The 21822-nt window shown below is 40.1% G+C and overlaps 2 protein-coding genes across 10 annotated transcripts in view; one reads left to right on the top strand and one right to left on the bottom strand.

The window, feature by feature from the left end:
* The window catches only part of ARHGAP10 (Rho GTPase activating protein 10), a 151442-nt gene extending 144996 nt beyond the window's left edge, over positions 1–6446 (top strand). For 2 of the 3 annotated variants that reach the window (XM_072861793.1, XM_072861792.1), the window contains one exon: positions 5231–6446. In XM_072861793.1, the coding sequence (XP_072717894.1) occupies positions 5231–5319 (89 nt within the window). In that variant the 3' untranslated portion in view covers positions 5320–6446. The remainder of the gene's footprint in view (positions 1–5230) is intronic. The other variant, XM_072861791.1, reaches the window with a different exon arrangement.
* A 3878-nt stretch (positions 6447–10324) lies between these two features.
* NR3C2 (nuclear receptor subfamily 3 group C member 2) overlaps positions 10325–21822 on the bottom strand; it is a 218701-nt gene continuing 207203 nt past the window's right edge. For 3 of the 7 annotated variants that reach the window (XM_072862471.1, XM_072862472.1, XM_072862468.1), the window contains 2 exons: positions 13946–14056; positions 10326–12549 (listed from right to left, as the gene is read on the bottom strand). In XM_072862471.1, coding sequence (XP_072718572.1) covers positions 12496–12549; positions 13946–14056 — 165 coding nt within the window. In that variant the 3' untranslated portion in view covers positions 10326–12495. Of the gene's footprint in view, positions 14057–21822 lie in introns of all 7 variants that reach the window. The other 4 variants (XR_012042663.1, XM_072862470.1, XM_072862469.1 and 1 more) reach the window with 4 other exon arrangements.

Below are 21822 nucleotides of genomic sequence, written 5' to 3'. Positions count from 1 at the left end.
AAACTTGTCAAGATAGCTCTCATCAAAGCTTTTTACAATTTTTAAAATCAGGTTTTAGGGGAGAGAAAATACGGGGAAAACTGAGAAAGTGTTTTGTTATAGTAATTTTCATCAGGAAAGGTGTGGCACCGATTGTCCCTACCAAGCATAGTAGGAACACAAAAAGCTGTGTTCACACAGCCGTTGCCATCCCTCGCTATCTTTCCTAATGTAACAAAGTGCCAGCCTTAATTAATGTCCCTGGTTTTGAGTCCAAGGCACTCTTTTCCCTCTTATTCATGCTGTGGCTTCTGGACTGTCTTTCTTTATGGTACTGACAAATGAAGGATTTACATCAAAGAGAAGTAGTACTCCCAAAATACTGTATTGCACTGTATGTGCAAATAATTCTTTTGTTGAGGTAAAAATGAGGATAAAGCTACTTCTTTGTGCACCTTTTGTCTGTGGATTTCAAAGCAGTTGGAAACATTCACGTGCATTAATTATCTCAATTTCACACCTGGAGAAACTGAGTGTACAGGCTGTGGACAGATGTTCTCCTTTTCAGATACCTCCATGCCATTTGGAGGTAGTTACCTCAAACTGCTGCTGAAAGTTACAATCACTTCACCAATAAAAAGTACCACTACCAAATTCCTACTAACTTTGCTAGAAGTTTTAAAAAGTCACTGAAGGTAGTTTGACCTTAACCAGTCTGACTTTGCTACTGCCAACAGTGTTGTGGAAGCAGTGGTCTCCGAAGAGAAATGTTAAAATGGAAGATGTTTAAACTGATGCATTTTACCTTGTAGTTGGTGTGTGTGCAGGACTGTCAGAGATGTTCAGCTGTCAGGTGGGATGACTCAGGAGAAAGACCCCAAGTCTCAGTGTCTACACACAGGTCACCAAGTTATAGCGCAGGGAACTCAGCAGCTACTCAGCTGACCAACCACTTGCCTCTCTTTTAGAGTGAGCCAAATTATTCTTTGGGCACTCTCTCTATTAATTGTATTGACTAGATCTCCCTCCACCAGCTGTAATAGGAGCTTAGAGACTTCTATATAGGGAAGTCTCGTCTCAGTCTGCAAGCTGAATTCCACCTTCGCTAATTTGTCTTGGTGTATCAGTGTGTTTGCTTTCATTCACAAGCCTGAGCCCTTATAGGCAGACTGTTTTATTTGTGGTCACACAGTAAATCTTTAGCAGAGTCAGGAAGAAGACCCCTTGACTCCTAGCCATGTGTCTTCTCCACAAGATAATTCTGCTTCTCACAACATACTTAAGGGAAACAGCAAGTTTTTAAATTTCAAATTCCATGCTAACCCTAAGCATGCTAAATGTTTATTTCTGCGGTCAACTTTACCCATAGGGATTGTTTCAAAAACCCATAGGGATTTCTAAACATGGAGGCCTTGCAAGCACATTTTGTTGCTTTAATTTAATTTCTTGGTGAAAAATTGGCCAGCGTGATTGAGTTCTATGGAAGTGTATTCTAGTGTACAACACTGGTGGTTTTAGCAGTGAGATTTCTGTTGCCCACAAAATGCAATCCTCATTTCTGTAGCTTGTTGGGGTCATTACTTTATTTGGTAAGATAGTCCATCAGAAACGGAGGCCCTCTTGTGCCAGGCACCACGCATGTTAGCTTGCCTCCCCCATTTCTGTTTCCTCCCAAAACAGCTAGTTTCCACAAAGGTGTGGGAACCAGCATGAATCAGTGTCTGATTCAGTCCTGCTAAAGTTAGTGGCACCTAGGCAATGAACTAATATCACTGTGGAAATGAGTCTTGGTCTCATTTGTAGTTGAGACCCGTGAAACTTTTGAGCTGCCAAAGCAAACAAGGTCTGCTTATAGCATTGGGTCTCTGGGAAGAGCTGCTTGCTAATTTTATGTATTTGCAGCTAGATAATCATAACATTGGCAATATTGAAGCTATTTCCTATGGAGAATACAGAAAAGTAAGAAGAAATGCTGCAAATCCCAAGTTGACCTTATTGTGTTTCTTGATTAGATGAAATCAGAAGCGCTTTTACTTAGAGATCTCATTGCAAGTTGAAAGTCTGTTGATGTTGTTTGTCCATTTGAGTTGGCATGATCTGTAGCGCTTGCTGTCATTACTGATGGTCAGGCATTCTCCTTCTCTACGCTTTGCCTCCACTAGAGTGAGACTGCTGAAATGGCCTTGCAGCAGGTATTGAGGAAGCTGCCGTCCCACTCTGGGCTCTCAACTTTGCTGCTCTTTCCACTGGCCTAAGAGGTGGTGGTTCTTTGATTGGTCTTGCACAGTCTTGCTATATGCTTGTTAAACCTTGCTGAAAATATTTAATTTTTAGTTCTCTGCTCCATATCTTTTACGCTACAAGTATTTTCCCCGCCTGCCCCTAGCCAACATAAGACTTAGTCCTATGGGATGCTTGGTCCAATAATGAGTTGTAGTTTTAAGGCCAAATGTGTGGTTTCTGCAGCAAGGTATTTTTAAATCAGGCAGGCCTGAGAAAGTGCTAAGAACTGTAATCGTTGTTGACGGAGAAGAAATGACAGAAAGGGGACACTACGGAACAACTTCTCTTGAGCAGAGTATTTTTTCAGAAATAGCCTGTGTCCTGGGTTTAGGAAGAGCTGTGCATGATAGCAGAATATCTTTTGTGTAGTAAAGCATTTTTTATTTTAAATGAATGCTGTTGTACACTAAACTTTGGAAATGGATTAGCAAAGAAAACAGGGTCATTGGAGCTTAAAGCAGCTTTACATTTGGACAGCTTCCCCATTAATATCATTTGGCTACAGAAGAAGCCAGTGATGTACGTGGGTATCTTAACCCTTCTTGCGTAACGTGATTTGAATGGGGGCAGAAGTCTTACCCAACTTGACAGTTGCCACTGCTGCTGAATATTAAGAATTACTTCTTGGTGCGTTTATTTTAAAAAAAGACTGATCTCTAGAAATGGTGATCTTATGTGTAATCTGAGTGCTAATTCTTTCTTCAGTCTTCATAGAGTCTACAAGAAACTTCTGCTATCAAATAACGGCGCCCTGAGCTGTGTAACGTACATGTATGATATTTGATGTCCCAAGCACAGCGCTCAGTTGTACCATCCATGTTTAGTTTTCTGGGGTGAAAACGGTATTTGTCACTCAAGTCCAATTGCTCGGCCATCGTGCATTATCTCTGAATGTGCTGCAGGGTGCAGAGTTCAGTATTATGTTATCAAACTTGTTTAGAAAATATTTCTTTTAAATTTTGCTGTTGTGTTGAGCCAAGTGATTCATCATAGTTTGAGCATTTCCTCCCCTGGGTAACTTTTAGGTAAATTTAAATTTCAGTGTGATCCCCTCAGATGAGGGCTACCCTAATTTTGAACAGGCCTTTGATTTATACACTCTCACATGCCAGTAATATCTGTCCTCTCTCTAATGTAAATTGAGGTTGAGCTCCAGAGGACAAGTAGAAATTTCCTACTTTCAGGTTTTCTAGCTGTTTTTCTCCCTAATCTGTAATTTTTTGGAGTTTGTTTCCTGTAATACAGATGTGCTCCATAGGCATGGGAGACTTCAGGGAGAGGTTTGGCTGCCCACTAGAGCTGCTGGCGTATTTGCTGGAAAGAGTAGAATTACAGCCGCTGCGGTGGAGCTTCTGGAGGGAGGTTTGTGGTGGTGTCAGCGATGCAGTTTCAAATGCATGTGTACTCTGTAATTGTGGAATAAAAATGACAAAGGGAGAGGAGGGCCTGCTAATTACTAATAGTAATGTAAGTTACTGTGTGCACAGAGATCCTAAAAGGTAATTTTCTATGTATTTTTTTCCTTTGGAATCTTTCTGTCAAACATATTCATTATAAATATAAGCCCAGACTTTTGATCTGAATCTAAACTATCAGTATCATTTGAAAGCAGTTTTGTTTTCTGGATTCCTTGGAGGTATAGCTGTTTTTTAAACCGTGGTTTCTGAGCACAGCTTCTAGCTTCGCTGTCTGACAATAATAGGACACAAGGAAAAAACTAGGGGAAAGTATGTTTTAAGTGCTCAAATTTAGAGCCTTACAATGCTTTTGAAAGTGAGACTTAACACGTTGCTCTCTCTTAACTGTTATTTCCCTGATTTGTAGAAGGCTACAAATATCACATTCCCCAATGTGTTAATGTGTTTTAAATAAAGCACTGACATGGCTGGCAGCATGTTTCAGCATTTGTCTGATCTCTTCCCTAAATAATGTCTGTCTCAGAAGCACTGTGAGGATAAATTAACATGGTAGAGAATTTATATTCTCTACCATAGCTTGCTAAAAGTGTGGGATTTTACAGTTACATAGGTAAGTAGGTACCTATATCATATTCTTGTAAGAAATTTGATAGGGGAATTTGAGGACTTTTTAGTCTGTTTCCCAAAGAGGCTTACGCTTATTTTTTAACTTCCCGTCAAATGTGGTCAAAATATATATAGGAAGCCAGATTTCATTAGTTCTGTTGCTCACAGAATAACTTGTGGGGCATTTAGAGTCTGAGCTGAAATTTTTCTTAATTTAGATTCACAGATACTCCTGCATAAACTTTGGGATCAGCAGTGGTAAACAGGAGGGCAATAAGGAACAAGGCATATCGTTAAAGCCTTTCCTTCGTGTTTTGTGAATAGCACTATGTATTTGAATTTCAGAGAGAGGATTTACCCAGAAGAATGCTTCAGAGTTTGTCCACTGGTCTCTTCCAGTAGCAGCTCTACTCTGTGAAGAGATGATACTTGGAGTGAGATCTGGCTCATTTCTATTTCCCCTATAATCCTTTACATGCTTACTTTTCATGCAGAGTAATGTCCCCCGCCATTTTTCTGTGGCTCTGAGCTTCCAGATTCGTCATCTCTGCTCAAGACAGGTTTTTGGTCTTGCTTTGCCCCCAGCTACTGAAATTGTTTCCCACTGTTTGATATGAATTCTAACTTCTCCCCAAAGGCGTCTAGATCTTCTAGTTGATAAACCCATCCTAAGTTCCATTAACTGTTCCATTAATGAAGTCTCCTGCACCTAAAAGCTGTTTCACCACGTATACTTTGCAGAAGATAGTTCAAGCACCTATATTATGCAAGTATTTAAGTTAAGTTAATCATCCTCTTCATCTTTCCCAGCTAGATTCTTAAACTGGTCATTGCAGAAGACTGGATGTTTTTATGGATGCTTTGCCTGGTGTCACGGAGCTAAAGCTAAAAGTACTAATTCAAGCATAAAAAGATGCAGTAATTTTTTTCCTTTTCTTTTGCAGTGCAATTTTCCAGAGAACCCGGATGGCTAGAAGGCACGCTAAATGGCAAGAGAGGACTTATTCCACAAAATTATGTTCAGTTTTTATAGCTTCGTGCATTGAACGCCAAGAAAAGGTGTACATGGTATCCATGGATTTTTGTTATAGTCACTTCTCTCTACTTTTGTGACTGCTTTTAATCAACGAAGAGCCTGACTATGGGTTGAAGATCCTAATCTGTATAAAGACATTAAATGCTGCCAAATATGAATTACAAAAAAAGATTCTTTAAGGGTTGAAATGGGTGGGGGGACAAGAAAGGGGGATGGAGGGATAGGTTAGTTTTTTAATAGGGTGCTTTTTTCAATTGTAAAGAGCAGTAGTGGTATGTTTGTCTGCACAGTAACTAGCATTTTAAGTCAAATATTTGGTTGATCTGTGACTCAATTATCAGTTGAAGAAGATTTTTATAAACTTAGTGTCCTGGAGATTATGCATCAATAATGAGCATTTTTAATAGAATATTATATGGGTTTGGAAAATACTGTTGGATAAAAAAAGCTATCATGCTGACAATTAAATTATATTTCAAAGTGGAATAGACAGTACGGAACAGATACCAGTAAGTAAAATAATAGGTATCAAGACATGACATTTTTCAAATGTCTTCAAAGAACACATTCATTTATGTTGTGTGTATGATTTCATTTATTTTATAAAGATAAGACACATGAACTTTTATTACAGGCTCCTATATGTCATGGTTCCTTTGCTACTCAAAAATATCACTGTAAATGAAATAAAATGTTATTTGCTATTTGACCTAAGTCATTCCTATGCTGGAGAATATTTTGCTCTGGTTCTGTAAGTTATGACGTGAAATAATTATTGGCAGCTGTATGCAGTCAGCCTCAAGCAGGCTCCAAAATGGATGGGGAATTTTGGATAGATTTTTCCTCTCTTAAAATAGGCAACTCTGCAAGCTCAAGCCAAAAGGGAAAGAGAATCTCTGGCTATGATCCTTGTGCATCCTGGAGGCATCTTGCAGTTTATCTGTTGTCTGTCTGTCTAGCTCCTCCTTGAGTTTCCCTTTCTTCCTCCCCTGTAATTGTCAGTTGTAAGATCTTAATGATACTTCATAGTATTAGAATCCTCAAGTAGCTGTCTCATAATTTGTAGAACTATTTGAGTAGTAAGAGTTATCTGTGGTCATAGAAAACGCTTCCAGAAATCTTGTAGTGTACAAATCTGTGCCTTGTTGACCCAAAAAAAAAGTTACATGGAGGTTATTATTAATCTTTATATTTTTCTCTCCTTCAAGTAAGACCCTCTGGGAGGCAGTGGAGAGGATGCAGGAAAATGTGACGGGATGACATGCTAATACAGGCTCACTTATTTGTTAAATTGGACTCTGTGGATTTTGAGTCATTTACTGCAGATATACTTAGCTTGCAAGTTTTTCTAACTAATATGATTAGTAAACCAGTTAATGGTTAATGCTGCCTTAAGGTTGGGATGGTTTTTTTCCCCCTTAAGATTTAACTCTGTACCATTATTTTGTTCCTTTGCCCAGACTGCATAGACCATTGGAGTATGCACAAATCATTTCCAGATGGAGCAATGGTGAGCCAAGTCAGTACAGCTCTCCAGCACTAAACCTCATAGCTTGGAGGAGTTTCATTTGGTGTATTCTCGTGGTATTTGAGCAGTGACTGCCTGCCATACAGCTTTTAGGCAATTCTTGTCTTGGCATAGTGGCTAAGTGACCCAAGCACTGAAGATGACTTTTGGACTTCTGTGAAGGAGATCAAGTCCTTTAATTTGCGCCTTGACTCAGTGTTAAGGAAATAGTTGCACCACTACATACAGCAACAGATTGCAGGTTTCCTTACTCAGATTTGTTCACATGGCAAAGCGGTGTTCTGGCTGGGTATCGTGTCGCCCGGGCCCACAGCTCTATCAACTCATTTGTGGCCTTAAAGAGTCATTCTAGAGGCAGGATGGTGTTTGTGCGGCCAGACACAGTTTTTATGGCTACCAGTTGCTGGAAAATGTAGAAAGAAGAGGGAGAATGTAAATCTTTGGTATTAGCCCAGTAGGCGTGGCAGCTAGGTATGCTGGCTTGTTAGTGAAGCTGTGATAACTTGAAGCTTACAAGCTTTGTAAGTTGTTTCCATTTGTTTTGTTGTTGTTTTAAACGTGCAGTGCATGTTTGATCTTGTTCTGGCTGCTGTCCTCCAAAATTCTCAATGTATTTCTCAGCTCTAGCTCTGTGGTTTGGTGTTGTGGGTTTTTTTTTTTCCTTTTACTTTTTTCTTTTTTTTTTTTTTTCCCTCCTCCCTTTTAACTGAGGTAGTTTAAAAAGGCATATATATAGAGAAGGAATAAAAGACTTAGTGTCTCATCCATCCAGTCCTGTGATCCTTTAGGTGAGATGTTTTGAGACTTCTGGAGCCATGCAGAACCTAAACAAGAAGAAAACTTTTCTACTGAGAAATGATACACTGAGCAGAGGTAATACTAATCCAAACTTTCTCATGTCCTAGACATTGTCTAAAGGCAGTGGTGTGAGCTGAGCCAGATCAGATCTGGCTTTCAGGCTAACCACACTGCCTCTTAGGAATTTAGTTGTGGTAGCTGCTACCCACCATAGGGGTTTCCACATCAGCCTGGTCATATTAATGCCAAGTACAGACTTGTACAGCCGAGTAGCCATGGCACATCTCATTCTTCATCCTCACTGCTGAACAGTGCTGTAAACGATGCCCTCGTACTGACTATTTGGAAGTAGAGATTAAAGGATGCTAAAAATTAAAAATCATATAAAGTCAGGCCCCTTTCCCATCCTTTGAGTTTGTTTTCTTTCCAGCTTCAGCTGGGCCTTAGGGCATGCTGTCTTTTTTTTGTCTGTCTTCTCCATGCCGTGGTAGATTTGGGAAGAGCAGAGTAACGCACTGTTAACTTGAGGCAGGAAAGAGGGCAGGGAATCAGTTGTGGAGAAAGCCGGTCGAGGGGCTCGTCTCTGTTGGCCTGGCAGCAGGAGTGGTCGTTCTCCATGGGTCTGGCCTGACTCCAACTCCATCCTCTCACGGAGAACTGCTCTCGTGTCACCGCTGTGGGTACAGGTTCGGCTTAATCCTCAGGCTGGGTTCCCCCTCCCTTGCTATGCGCTGGTAACTGTGCACAGGGGCGTGTACTTCTCAGTTTTCAAAAGCTGAGACTCCTGGTAGTGAATGCATGACACAGGCTGAAAATTAGGGAGGGTGAATTAGGAAAAAAAAAAACAACCCCAATTTTTTGCTTTTTATACAAAATGACGTTTGCCTTGCCATCACTGTGGGGCCAGAGATTGAAACCCTCAGCCTGGGGATTAAGGTCGAATGTGTGTTTGCTGAATAATTAATGGAAAAGCTGAGACTCCCGACTAGCTGGGATCAGTAGGAATTTACAGTCTGTGTTAGTCACTGGACAGTGCGCAGCTCTGTGCCTTGGCTGGGCAGCATTTTCACTCTGCTGGGTGAAAAACCCCAGGGTTTTCAGGCTGCTGAATGTTGTTAATCATTGTCCCAGCTGATCTTCACAGCAGGTTTCCTTCTGATGCCGTCTTTCATCAGGACTGAAAGAAAAACCTCATTGGCCGATTTATCTGCCCTGTAATGAAAATAAGTGTTCCTGCTACATTGCTTACAGCTTTTGCTAGCTGAGCCTCTGTAATTGTATCAGAGAAAAAGACTCGGGGAGAGAAACTTGCCTTTCTCAGTGCTCTCTTCCTTGTTCTCTTTCTCTTAACCCATTTCACAATTCTTACCTGGTTTGCAATTTAAAGAGAAAAGTTGCTGACGGAGGGCTTATGTAGGCTGTAAACGCACCAGTGCTAAACATGGTTTAACTGAAAGTCTTCACTGGAGTTTCACCTTTTAAGCTGAATGTGCCTTGGACATTTTCTACATCAGCGTTCAGCAGTGTGCCCTCATCTGTGCTTGCAGTAACCACAGGTAAGCACCACCTAAACTTCATCCCATGGCCATCTACAGTTAAAGTGTTCTTTTAAAAACCTTATGGCATGGCATGTTTCACCTAGGAAAATCTTTGAAATGAAAGGGCATTTTTTCACTCCTTTCTATCTTAGCAATATTGTACTCATCATAAACTCCCAGTCTCTGTAGGTACCTGAAAGAAAGCAGTGTCCCAGCTTGAGGTCAGATTACAAGTTTCATTATGTTTTTAAGTAGTGAGAGCGTTTTCTTATTTCTAGAACAGCATATGACAGATACATCTGCTTGTAAACATATGGGAAATTTTTCTTAACACTGCTGATCCTCTACTATTCTTTCCTTCTGACAATTCAGCAAACAGAAGGCAGGTGCAAGGATTTTTGGCAATAAAAAGTTCGTGTAACTTGTTATTAAAAAACCAAAATGCAGTTAAATGGTGGTCTTACACCACAGACCTAGCTTTGTGCAGAACTTAGCGGTGAATTTTTGAGATGGATAGCGCACAGAACAAACCAGGACAGCAAGAGTTTTATTTCCCCTTCTAACTATCTTACTATAATTGGAAAAGACCTGACCCTGAGAAGGCAGTTTGATTTAGTCACTGGGGAAACCTTGTGTATATAAAATAGTGAATCCCTGTTTCCATGAGAGAAATTCTAACTTTGGTCAATGGGTACAGCAGCTCTAGGTTAACTGAAACTGGAAGCCAGACGTGTCTGGCTGTTGAAGGTTGCTGGGTTTGTTTCTTTGAGTGGGATGTAGCAGTGTCAGCACGTCATTTGGCAAGCACAGTTATCCAGGTTAAGCGAACCAAAATCCTCACAGTTAAGCATTCCTTATTCTATAGCATGAGTAGCTGTTCTCTGGCTGAAGCTGTCATATGTGCTGCATCATCCAAATTAACAGAGCCTGATGAAACCAAATTTCTAGATGTATGAAGAAAGATGTTATATTACATTCTTGGTTACTACTTTATGTTACTTAATATAATTTCTAGATGAGCAGAAGCTTGTCTCTAAGGATATCACTGCACCAGCACCTATCTGAGATTAAAATGCAAGCAATACTTGCAATCAAACCAGTTTAATTCATGTATATTTGTACAATTTGTATAAAAAAAGAAAAAAGAAAAAAAAAGAAAAACAGGTACTTGCAGACATTAACATAAAGACCAAACAATATTTTCTATTTATTTAAAAAGCTTTAAACATACAGAAGCAAACCCCTAATTATAAATGCATCATTATGCATAGATTTTACTGTTTACACCATACTGCTGGCTGCTTTTATTTTTCATCCAGGAATCTATTTAAACTCCAAGAATTCTTAAACATTCCTCTGAGCTTCCTGGCCTCAGAACTGCTGTCTATCTTATCAAGTCATTGACCTCCAGCTGAAAACATTGCTCTAAAAAAAGAAAAAGTCAAATCTTTAATAAACAATTAAAAGTGCATTAACTGTAGAATTGTTTAATTTCATAAATGTTTAAACAAGTCAGTGAAAAACACCACCCTGTGAATTAGCTTTTTGCATTATTGATTGTAAAGTATCTTTTTAATAAGATTTTGATATTGCAAACTTTAGTCTTTTCTATTTTATTTTGCGCAACTGTTCAGTCGCACGATGTGTAGTATTCCTGAAATACCCACTGCAGTACATTAACACTATTTTACATTTTTAACTGTGTATACAATGCTCTTGCTGTATATCCCCGTTCCTTCTTACAACAAAATAATTTAGCTCAATGAACAGAAGCCCATTTCTAAAAGGTGTTTTAGTTTGTCTTGTATTTTGCAGGAGACAAATGCCTATTTCATTCTAAACAAATTCAAAAGAACGTAACTTCCCGGTAGCTAAAAACTAGGGTTTGTTTTTTTTTTTTTTCTGCTGTACACAGGTTTAGATAAAAAAAGTGATGGCTATTCTGCTTACATGTCCTTGGTAAGAGAATACTGCCTCTTACAACATCTATATCCAATTGTATCTATTACTTCAATGATCTCTAGCAAAAACTAATAATCAATGAATGGTTTCATAAACAACAGGTGATTAAAGTAAAGGATTTATTATAATCTGCTTACAGTTGTTTGCAAAGACAGACATACGTTTTTGCATAAAGATATAAATTGCTTTTTAAAACTAATTTAGTGTGTTTAATTATATGAAGTTTCTGTGAATTATGAATTGTACCAAACCAAGATTAAAAGTAATAAGGTACAAAAATAGGAGCAAACAGACAACAATTTGGACCGGGACAGGCATTTAACAGTGAAGTGTAGAATATGGCTTTGCTATTTTAATCAAGCAAAGTTACTCTGAGACAGAAAAGGAGGCAGTAACTTTGTTAATATAAAAAGCTGCTGCAGACTGTATTCACCCAGAACCTGGCTTTGAAATTTTCTATTTTAGACTTTAAAAAAAAAATGTAAATGAAGAGATGGATGTATGACTGTGTCTTTACTGTAAACAACCAGTCTGCATGCTGTGTATCTCATGTTGGAAGTTTGGCTTTCATATTGCTGTGCAGGTCAGTATTTAAAGATCTGCCTATGAATTAGACTTCCAAAATGCAAATAATATATGTATGTATATATTTATATATAAAAAACCTCTCTGAATACAGTCTTTACAGATTACCCATTGCATAAGGCAGGTGTCATTTAAAAAGACAAGTAGCACTGACTGTCTTCAGTGCACCAAAGCGCACCTCAAAATTTGGACTCGGAAAGGGTGTAGAATTCTGAATTCGACCACCATTTAAAAGAAATGCTACATTCTGACCGGCCAAGGGACAAACTAGAGCTCAAAAATACCAGTGGCACCCAGAGAGATCACTATAGATTAGGACTCTGAAAAACTATTCTATTTAAACATGAGCGTATGGCAGCAACAGTTGAGCCTCAGAAAAGTTCACCTGTCCTCATTCTACTCCAAAATTTTGTATTTGCTTATAAATTGTGAAATAGTGAAAATCACCTCAAAAAATTTTTTCTTTGCAGTCTTATTCTAGAGAAAACATTTTTGAGACAAAATCAGACCAACTGAGTTGAACTTGTAGTGTGAACATTTGTCTGCTCAGATGTATTCTGATTATTACAAAAATGCTTACAAAATTACACACGGTTTTAGTTTATCACTAAAAATTCTACTCAGCTAATCTGCCCTTATCAGTACCTTACCATCCCTCTCACCAGTACGAATCTGTTCAATATACTTACTGTAATGATCTGCATGTTCCCTTCATCATAATCAGAAATCGCTCTCCCCCATCTGAAATAATAATCTGACCTTTTAAGATGTTTTATGTATCCAGTATTCAAAGGAAAAACAAACAATCTGGGAAACCTTAATAAAAAAAGAAAAATCATTCAACATCTTATTCACCCCTGTTCCCCTGAGAGAGAAAGGGAATAGAGGGCAAGAACTCACTACATCATTAAGCTGGCAAAAGCTTTGGAGAGACCGTAATTTGTCTTGTTAAATGAAACCTTTGTAAAGTGGCAAACACAACATAGTGTAGTTTCTGACAGAAATATGAAGCAGGATTTCTAAGATGTGCTCAAGTCACATACGCTTGCAAGCGAGACAAAAGGGAGAAAAATAGAGGAAAATAGAAAGGCTTAAATACAACTGAAAAGGTTAAGTGTGGTTATTTACAACAGATACTGTAGGATGGTAAATTAGATATGATGCTAAAAAAGGCACAGCTTTCCCTTTCTTAAATACACTGTAAACGGTTCATTATGCATGCAGAACATTTCACTTTACAAAAAAAATTACCTTGTTTGTTTAGACAAAGATAGTACTTAAATAGTCTCCAGCAAAATAGAGTTCTTTCAAAAATACTTTCCCATTCATCCTATTAACCATTAAAGATTTTTTTTGTCTCATTTACAAAAGTTCCTTACACCTTATTTCAGGTCCTTCACAATTTATACATACAGCAATGTACAGTACAGCAAAAGACTGCAAAAAATTATTTGTAAAGCCAGCACAATAGATACTATAAATTGATACCAGGGCATTTGTTTTCACATCTTATCCTTTTTAATTAAATAGTAAATGGACACTTAACACAGTGTATATCATCTATGATGGGATAACATGGGATAACAAATGCCACAGGTGGGGATAACAGAGTATTCCACACCAAATGTTCTGTTATTACTTTACACGTTAGGGTTTGTGTGTGTGTGTGTGTGTGTGTGTGTGTATATATGTGTGTATATATATAGTTTTTGTTTGTTTTTTTTTTACAAGAAAAGAATATTAATGCCCCATATTGACTTTACGTTTTATGTGCAAACCAAGGGTAAGCTTTAAAAAGTTCTCATTAGTTCTCGAACCCTTTTAAAACAAGCAAACAATACCAGAAACTACATGGCATATTTAAAACTCCATCTGTTAAAATATCAAAATCAAAGAGTTATTGACTAGATATGGCTTTTCATCCAGAGGAACAGGAACATTTTCTAAGTGTTTTAGGGTTATGGGGTAATTTCCAAACATCTAGGACTTGCCAAATCCGAGTCAACTGCTTTCCATTCCCCAAACCCTTCATATGATTTTAGGCTATTCAGAGACGGCTGAACAAGTGTAAATAGCATGTTTAAAATATGGTTTCTTGGGTCCTTCATGGGTGTGGAATAACACAGGGAAACTTAAGGCAAAGTTCTTCCATTTAAGACATTTTCTATCACTTCCTGTGAAAGTACAGGGGCTTGGCATTCCCAGATTCCACCTTTGGTAGCTGGTCACTGATGATTTCCACCAGCATGGCTGGAAACTCTACTTTCAGTGCCTGAGACTCTCGGAAGGTGTAGAAACAGAATTCCAATAAGTCAGTAACAAGCTGAAATACAGAAAGAAACACTTCTTAAGAAAAACACAGAGAAGTTCACATGCAAACAACAGCTTATTGATAAATGATTACCAAGAAATGGCATCTTAGTCTGACTTGGCAGTCCACTTGCAGGGGTTAAAAAGCAAACAAAAGATCCCAAAGTGCTACTTAATTTGTTAAAAAACAGCTAACTAGGAAAAACCAAGAGACCACAGACTTGATTTTTCAGCGTAACTGCACTTTTCATTTCACTAACGGGCAACTGGCCACCAGGAAAACTATAGGTACTCAATGTCTATGAAAATAAAGCCTTCTGCCCAGAGGGAAAAGACTAGCCATAAACTATTGTATCTCTAAATTTCAGCTGGATACATGTTCATTAAATCAGATTATTTGGTAAACTTCCGCGCACTCTCCAGGGGCCGCAACCTACAACTGCCAGAGCAGCTGATGTTTTTAGCTCAACAACATGAATGCTGTGTCACACTGTAGCATTTCAGGTTTTATAGCATCACAGTCTGTATGAAATTGTTCATCTGGTAAAGCATTTCTATTTATATGTAAATGCATTTTTTAATACACACCCTCCAAGCTTTTTTTATGCTTACTACTCATTAAACTATAGAGGCAATATTTAGGGAAGTATTTCTTTTTGAAAAAAACCCTGAGTTCTCGGTTTTTGTAATGGTGGCTAACAGCACACTTTTGCTTTCTCTCAGTAGATTAAGCATAATGCTGAGAATTTTTTGAAGATAAAAATTTCTAATTAACTCTTAAATGACAGAGAAGCAAGCTTTGTTCTGTAACACCACAAGTACCAAGTCATCTGTTAGCGTGGGACCCCCTCCACCAGCAGAAGAGAACTGCACCTTACACTGCGCCTTGGCACTCCTTTGGACCAGACCTCCTCTGGGTGGCAAGGGTTTTCACAGGTGAAACCATACCACAGTTTCCCAAATGGCCACCGACAGCCATTTTGTAATCCTAATAAAGGTGGCCTCCAGCTGTAACAGGAATGCGACCTGAAGTACTAAATGGCATACAGGTACCATAAGCTTTTTTGGGGTGTGGGAGAAAATACCATGTGTCTTCAAAGCACCAATAAATTCAGTCTGACTTCTACCTTGTCTCAAGTTGTGGTGTTCTCATTTGTCAGTTACAGAGCTTTGTTTTGGTCTAGATGTTATGGGAAACTTAATCACACTACAAGAATGAACGTTAATTTTGGCTTTTGAGCATTTTAATTTGTTTTGTCTCTTGTTTTGTGCTATTTTCTCCGCACAAAATTGCGAACTGCAGCTTATCTTTGCTATAAAACAACACCGCCATTAGAGCGAGAGAACTGTGAAGACAAGAAGACCTCTTCCAGCATCACTGCTCAGGGAATTACTTCTATTTTAATGATAAAAACATGGCAAAGTAATCTCATGGCTCAACCTCCACGCATGCAGGCCTTTGCTGGGTTAGTTTTACACAGTGCTTTGATACAATTGAGGAATACTTGTTCATGACCTTTAGTAGCAGGAGAACGTTACTTCAAAACTAGTTTTTTTGGTTGCTGTGTTCTAAATGAATCTCCTAAAGCCTTACAGTGTGTTGGAACCCTTTGCAATCTTTAAGAAAAACACAATGCAAGTCAGTCAAGAGGCACAGGCAAGTCAGCTTCTGAGGCACCCATGAATGAAGCGCATCTAGGTTTCAGTTAGCGTATTAATTTCCATTGCAGTTCACCAAATTACTGCGTTGTATGACTGAAGAAAAAGTAGAGCCTCTGCTGTTTAAAAATTAGGAAGTTATGCACAGCTTAATTTTGTTTAAGGAATTAACAAAGGACTTAAACCACTTGTGTTTGATAAACTACACAAGCAGAAGTTTGGCGTTTCCATTCTTAACATGTAGAGCTGCACTCTGTAGTAAAGACCGTGTTAAAGACAGAGTAAATTAAAGTGGACTTCTGGAAGGCAGAAAAGGAAATAAAAAAAAAAAATACAGGCAGCAACAGACTACCATCCTGTAGCACCATACCCTATTACTTACTTTCAGGACTTTCACAGCTGTTCTTGCAAACATATAAGCAATTTATGAACAACACAGAGAAGTGCTGAGATCACTCGAACACATGACTTTCTGCTATTGAGCACTACATGAGTCTGTCTGCTGTTGCTTAGTTCATTCCCGATGATCTGGCATGCCATGAGGCAATGCTAATTAATTAAACAGATGCTTGCTAAATAAGTAGCATAGACATAATTTGGTTTTCAAGGGGAAAAAAATGCTGATGTTCAAAGGTTTACTTTACCCATTCGGAGGAGGTTGTTTCTGCATGTACTGTGTGCCAAAAATATTCCAAACATAACACAAAACCAAACAAAGTGAAGGAAACTGTCTCTTGGTATAATCGCCACTACCTCCTCTCTGCCTGTGTCATCAAATACCAGCACCTAAGCAAACTAAGCCTTGCACCCCAACACAACCTTGATAATGACCCGATGAACATACTGCTTTTCCTAAACTTGAACACGAGTAGTTTCACATCACTGAATGTAAGTGAGGGGGTTGGGGTCATCTCTGTCACACTGCCAACCATCCTTGCTGTGCTGATGGCTCACCTGTGCAATTCAAGCTAATTCCTGCCTCATCACACTTGTGTGAAGCCTCTGAATGCAGTGAGATAGGTATGACAGAAAAGCCTGTGTGGAAACTATTAGTTCTGCCTCTTTAGCAAGCTTTTAGTAGTATCAAGTACATATGTATGTCTGGTGAATATGTGGACAAATGGGGAAATGAAAAATAACAACATTCATGAAGAAAGCATAATCTATTCTATACAATAAATGAGCTAGCAGTCCAGTGGGGGAAAAACAGGATGTGATCACGTATACTATCATAACAGCATTATGAGTCTCACCACAGAGAAGAACGGTTAACTTTACACAGCAATTTAACAGACAATACCTAGAACCCCCTATCATGTAGTACTCGGGTTTGGAGCCTTAAGGATAATATATATTCTATTCCTATTTAGTCTCCTAAAACTATTGTTCCTCTCTTTCTTAAGCAAAGTTATCAACTTTAACATACTTGACAATAATCAACCACTTTAAGAAAATGGCAGTATTAGGAAGCGCTCCGCGTGCGTCACAAGGAAAATGGGACCGCGGTCAGGATGTTTTTAACTGCAACCTTAAAAGCTGCATGGCTTTTGGGGCTGGGGAAGTATTTCTAGCACTAATTTAAAACAAAGAGGAATGAATGTGGGAGGATTGAAGGCCAACTCAGAGGTACTAAAATGTAAACGATATGATAAGGTCAGCTAGAGAAGGCTGCAAGACCGAGAACTGAGCCACGAGCAGTACTCCTTTCTGCAGGCATGTTCTCATACATTTTCAAGGTAACATCCCCCCCCACCAGCCCAGCAGCCCTGGCATGAAGGTGCACTGAAGGGATGAAAAATTCAGGTTCCACATGCAATGTTAATTTTGAAATTTGAGTACCTGCCTCTGCATCCCAAGCAACATTTGTCTGATATAGTTTTGATTATAACAGGTAAATAATTTAGCTAGTCTTTTGCTTTAAAAGAGAATCTCCCTCTTCAGTAAGGAAATGAAAAAGTTTGCTTTCTTTTGTAACACAGAAGCTCTGTCATTGCAGTGACACAAGCTATCCAGCACCTCTAAATCTGGCTTATGAGTTTTCTAGATCAAATATACTTCTGATTGTTCTTCAAAGGCTTGTGAAATCCCTGTGCTCTAAGAACTCCTGACTACATTTTACCTGACCGCTTTTACCCTCTACTTCTGGTAGTTTATATTGGAAATGCTGACACCTCCTCCAGTACAGCAGCGTGAAAGGCAACTCTAATTAAGCAGTGTGAATGAAAGCACCACTCTTTTCACAAGCAGTGCAACAGTGACTAGAAACGTATTTACTTTCACAATCTCCGATTATTTCAGCTACTGAAGCAGGCTTCCGAAGAGTTACAGCTTAGCAGAGCGCAGACAGTGCAGTTAAGGTCACAACTAAAATAATTTCCATTTCCTCGGGATGCAACCAGGACATTTTTCTTACCACTTTAGTAGGTAGCTGTTCAGCTCTCTTCGAAGCTGGCAAGAAAACATGGCTCGGTACCTTCGACGGCATTGCAAACCTCCCTCTGCACGCAGGGGAATCAGGCCAGTGCGGGGGGACAGGAGCTCAGGTACCACCTGCTCCTGGCAGGCAGCGCCGGGCTTTTCCCAGCTGGGTCCTGGGTATCTCCCAGAATGGAGACTGCAGCCTCTCTGGGCGCACAAATACCACTAAATAAATTAATGAGCTAGGTTACAGGGATGCAGACACACAGGTCAGAATTATCACGTCCATGTCACCCAGACTGCTGTAAGACATGACAGCTCTTCTGCCGGCAAGTGTATCATCTGTTAGCTATAACCCTTCACCACTTCAGCCATTAATTATGAAGCTTTCTCTCCCTGCTACCCTACAGAGAGTGTGCTGCGTTTAAACATTTTCAAGGCTACAGCAGTCTTAGTAAGTCTGAGATTTTTACTTAATCAATCTTCGCATTTGTATGCTGTATTAAGCACCTCTGAGAAATAGGAGTATTAATCAAACATCATTTTCTGTTATTAGGGTGGGGGTTCTGTAAAATGGACTTTTTCACCCATACTGTTCTTCATAATTAAAAAAAATGAATCCTTTAATGAAGTCCCTGAAGTTAATACAGTTACAGTGACCTTCGAGCACTTGCAGAATTTTTACAGCAAAAAGAATTGATTTTAGTTTGGCAATCGCACCATGCCCTTGTATTTCCAGAAACAGTAAGAACTGTCTTGATTTGCAAGGGTGCACATTTCTGTGCTCAGTTAGTTTCCTGACTTCAAAATCTCTCACAGTCTCTGAGTGTGGTATGAAAGCCCACAGTCACTTCTCTACCAGGAGCATCTTTGTGATTAAGCCTACTGATACAGCAATTAAGACAGCAGTAGGGTAACAACACAATGCTGAGTAATTTCTTCCTATTATTAGCTACAGCTATTACTGTTAGAAACCTCAGTGTTCTCATATAAAAATGACACTCTAAAAACTTTCTCTGTCCCTTTCAGGAATGGGTCTCTGCCCGTTTCCCACAGAGCACAGAGTGGGTGTGTGTTGGGAGGAGGCAACCTCGCAGCTCTACACGATGCAACTGCGCAGCCTTGGTGACTCCCTGCACCCGGCCAGGCTCCCTGAAAGGACAAGCTGCTGCCCATCAGCTGAGCAGCGGTATTTTGCCTCTTGCTTTCAAAACTTGCGTGTTTCAAACTGCGCAGGAGTCAGGAGCCTGCTGCCCTGCTAAGGTGAGAAGCAGCAGCCAAGGCCAGCCAGCCTCCTTCCCCCTGGCAGCAAAGAGCCCTGGGTGAGTTTGGGACTATCGCAGCCTCCTGCTTTTTCCCCTTCATGCAGTGGATACAAAGCTCCTGCTTCACAACTGGTAAGGTTAAAAAAAACCATTGCCAGCCAGGTCTTGATTATTCCATTACCCCTACATTCCCTTTTGCTCCCAGTCCTATGAAAATCCCATGATGTAAATTAATTATTACTCTGAGGGCTCAGGAAGTAAATTATTCCCCTCCTGGGATGGCTCATAGGCTGATTCTAAGGTACAGATGTCCTTTGGTGCCACAGTGGCTAATTCCTAGCTGCTTAACCCAAAGAGTAAAACCTCCCACAAACATGGGGAAAACGAGGTAAGTCCAAGGGATGAAGCCTCTGATTACACCTGTGCAGTGTATTTACCTCACGCTAGCAAGGAGTAAAAGGTGGATAAAATGCATATGGATTAGGCACTAACAGTATCTGACTAGAGCAGAAGTGGAACCTAGTTCTGCCTGGATAGGTGCATTTATCTCATTTAGGAACTGCACTCATTTCTTCGGGTTTTCTTCATAAACGTGCACACCGAAACCATAGCACTTGACACCTGGACGTGACATGGAGGAACCTGAGTTGAACTCATTCTGTATGCATGCATGCAAACCCACAGCATCACACACCAGTGAAGCATCCTCAGCCCTTGGCCAGGGTAAATTTTGAGCCAAGTCTCCCTTGCTCTTCTGTTGACAGTAGCAGGGTTCTGCCCTCCTCCTCCAAACACCTATTAACGTGAAGGAGAAGAGATCCAACCATCACAAACTGAGCAAGACAACCCTCAGAGTAGCCTCTGCCCACATTAGGGAGCTGGGAATCAATTTCTCACTTGACGGACGCATATTAGCTGCTGCAACACACACCCATGCGCACTCTTACATTGCTGCTGCTTTTGTAGGGGCCACACCAGGAGTAGGGACTGGAGATAGCCTCTGAATAAACAGAGAAAATGCCTACTCTGAGAATTCAGGCACTGGGACTAAAACAAGGCTCCAAACAGCTCATCAGCTGTGGGACACAACTTTGGCAGATCAGTAGCAGGAGTAAGTGCACCCAAAGGTGTTGGCAACAGCTGAGGGGCTCATCTGTGGTTTCATATTTGTGGGATTAAGCACCTGCAGAGGCACATTTTGCATCCACTGCAGCATGCCTTGCAAACCTGCCCCTCGAGGATCTGTGCCCTTCTTCCCACTGTCAGCTTTTTCAGTGAGTGTAATTCTGGCGCGCTCAGCCTATGGAAAGATCCACCTCAGCTATAAAGTATTCCCTTCAGGAACCATAAAAAATTAATTATTCAGCAGCATGAGCCTTAAAGAATTTATTTTCGTTTGGCAGAAAATATCAACAAGCAAATGACAGTGCAGTGCTCTGCCTTGCCAAGACAAGGGGAAGGTTCACATTAGGGTTTAATGTCATGGCATTGAAACAAAAGCCCTCTTAACTCGAAGTCTGTTTAGTATCAGCCAGATTGAAACCAAATTCAGCTTTTGTTCTGCAAACCGCCTAACCATACACTACACTCTCTATATGAAATGAGGCTTGCCATGCAAGACACAACCCTTCCTGCCAAAGCCAACAGGAGATGTTGAGAAGGATCCAAATGAAGTTTTTGATACCATGTGTAGTACATCTGTTTCTAATGTTCCTGCATGCCATTTGTCTGATCACATAACGCAGTTCACCTACATCCAAGCGCTACATATGCATCTCTCCCTGAAATGCCCATGGCCATTCATGGGGACAAGACTGAAACCTTTATGTCCCGGGTAGAGAGGTTGGTTGTCCTTGCTACGCTATTGTTCTCAACATACAACGCTGCTTCGTGAAATGATGCACGCAGGCCAGCCGCAACAGTAGAAATACAATCCCTACAAGAAGGAAATATGTTGATTATGTTGCTGCCCTCAGTGCTCCCAGAAGACACCCACACTGGGGTCCGTCCACTCAAGCAAGGCTGAGCCATAGCACAATAGCACGTAAATGGCAACAACCTACCTCTCTCTGTCATCTCATGCCGAGGGAGAGGAAGGGTGCGCTGTGTAACCAGACTGAGGCTGTCAGCCAGCGCCTGCTGTATCAGCAACCACTGCTTCCACACAGCATCATGCAAATAAAGAGCATTTTGGTGCATGGCAGCAGTGATGCAAACTACACGGCAGCCTGCAGGCATGCTCCTAAGGCCAAGTACAGGTGTGCGCACGCACGTGCGCAGAACCGTTTATCTTGTCTGCTCGGGATGGGTTTCGATCTCTTATTTTTTAGTTGCACTTTTGGTGGTTTGAGGCTTTATGGATCATTAAATAAAGTTGCTGATTTTTTCAAATACTAAGTGCCTACCTGGCCCTTCTTGAAAAATTTTTTTTTCCTTG

This window comes from Ciconia boyciana, chromosome 5 (genome assembly GCF_034638445.1).
Source record: "Ciconia boyciana chromosome 5, ASM3463844v1, whole genome shotgun sequence".
NCBI lineage: Eukaryota > Metazoa > Chordata > Aves > Ciconiiformes > Ciconiidae > Ciconia > Ciconia boyciana.
This window is presented reverse-complemented; position numbering and strand designations above follow the sequence as displayed.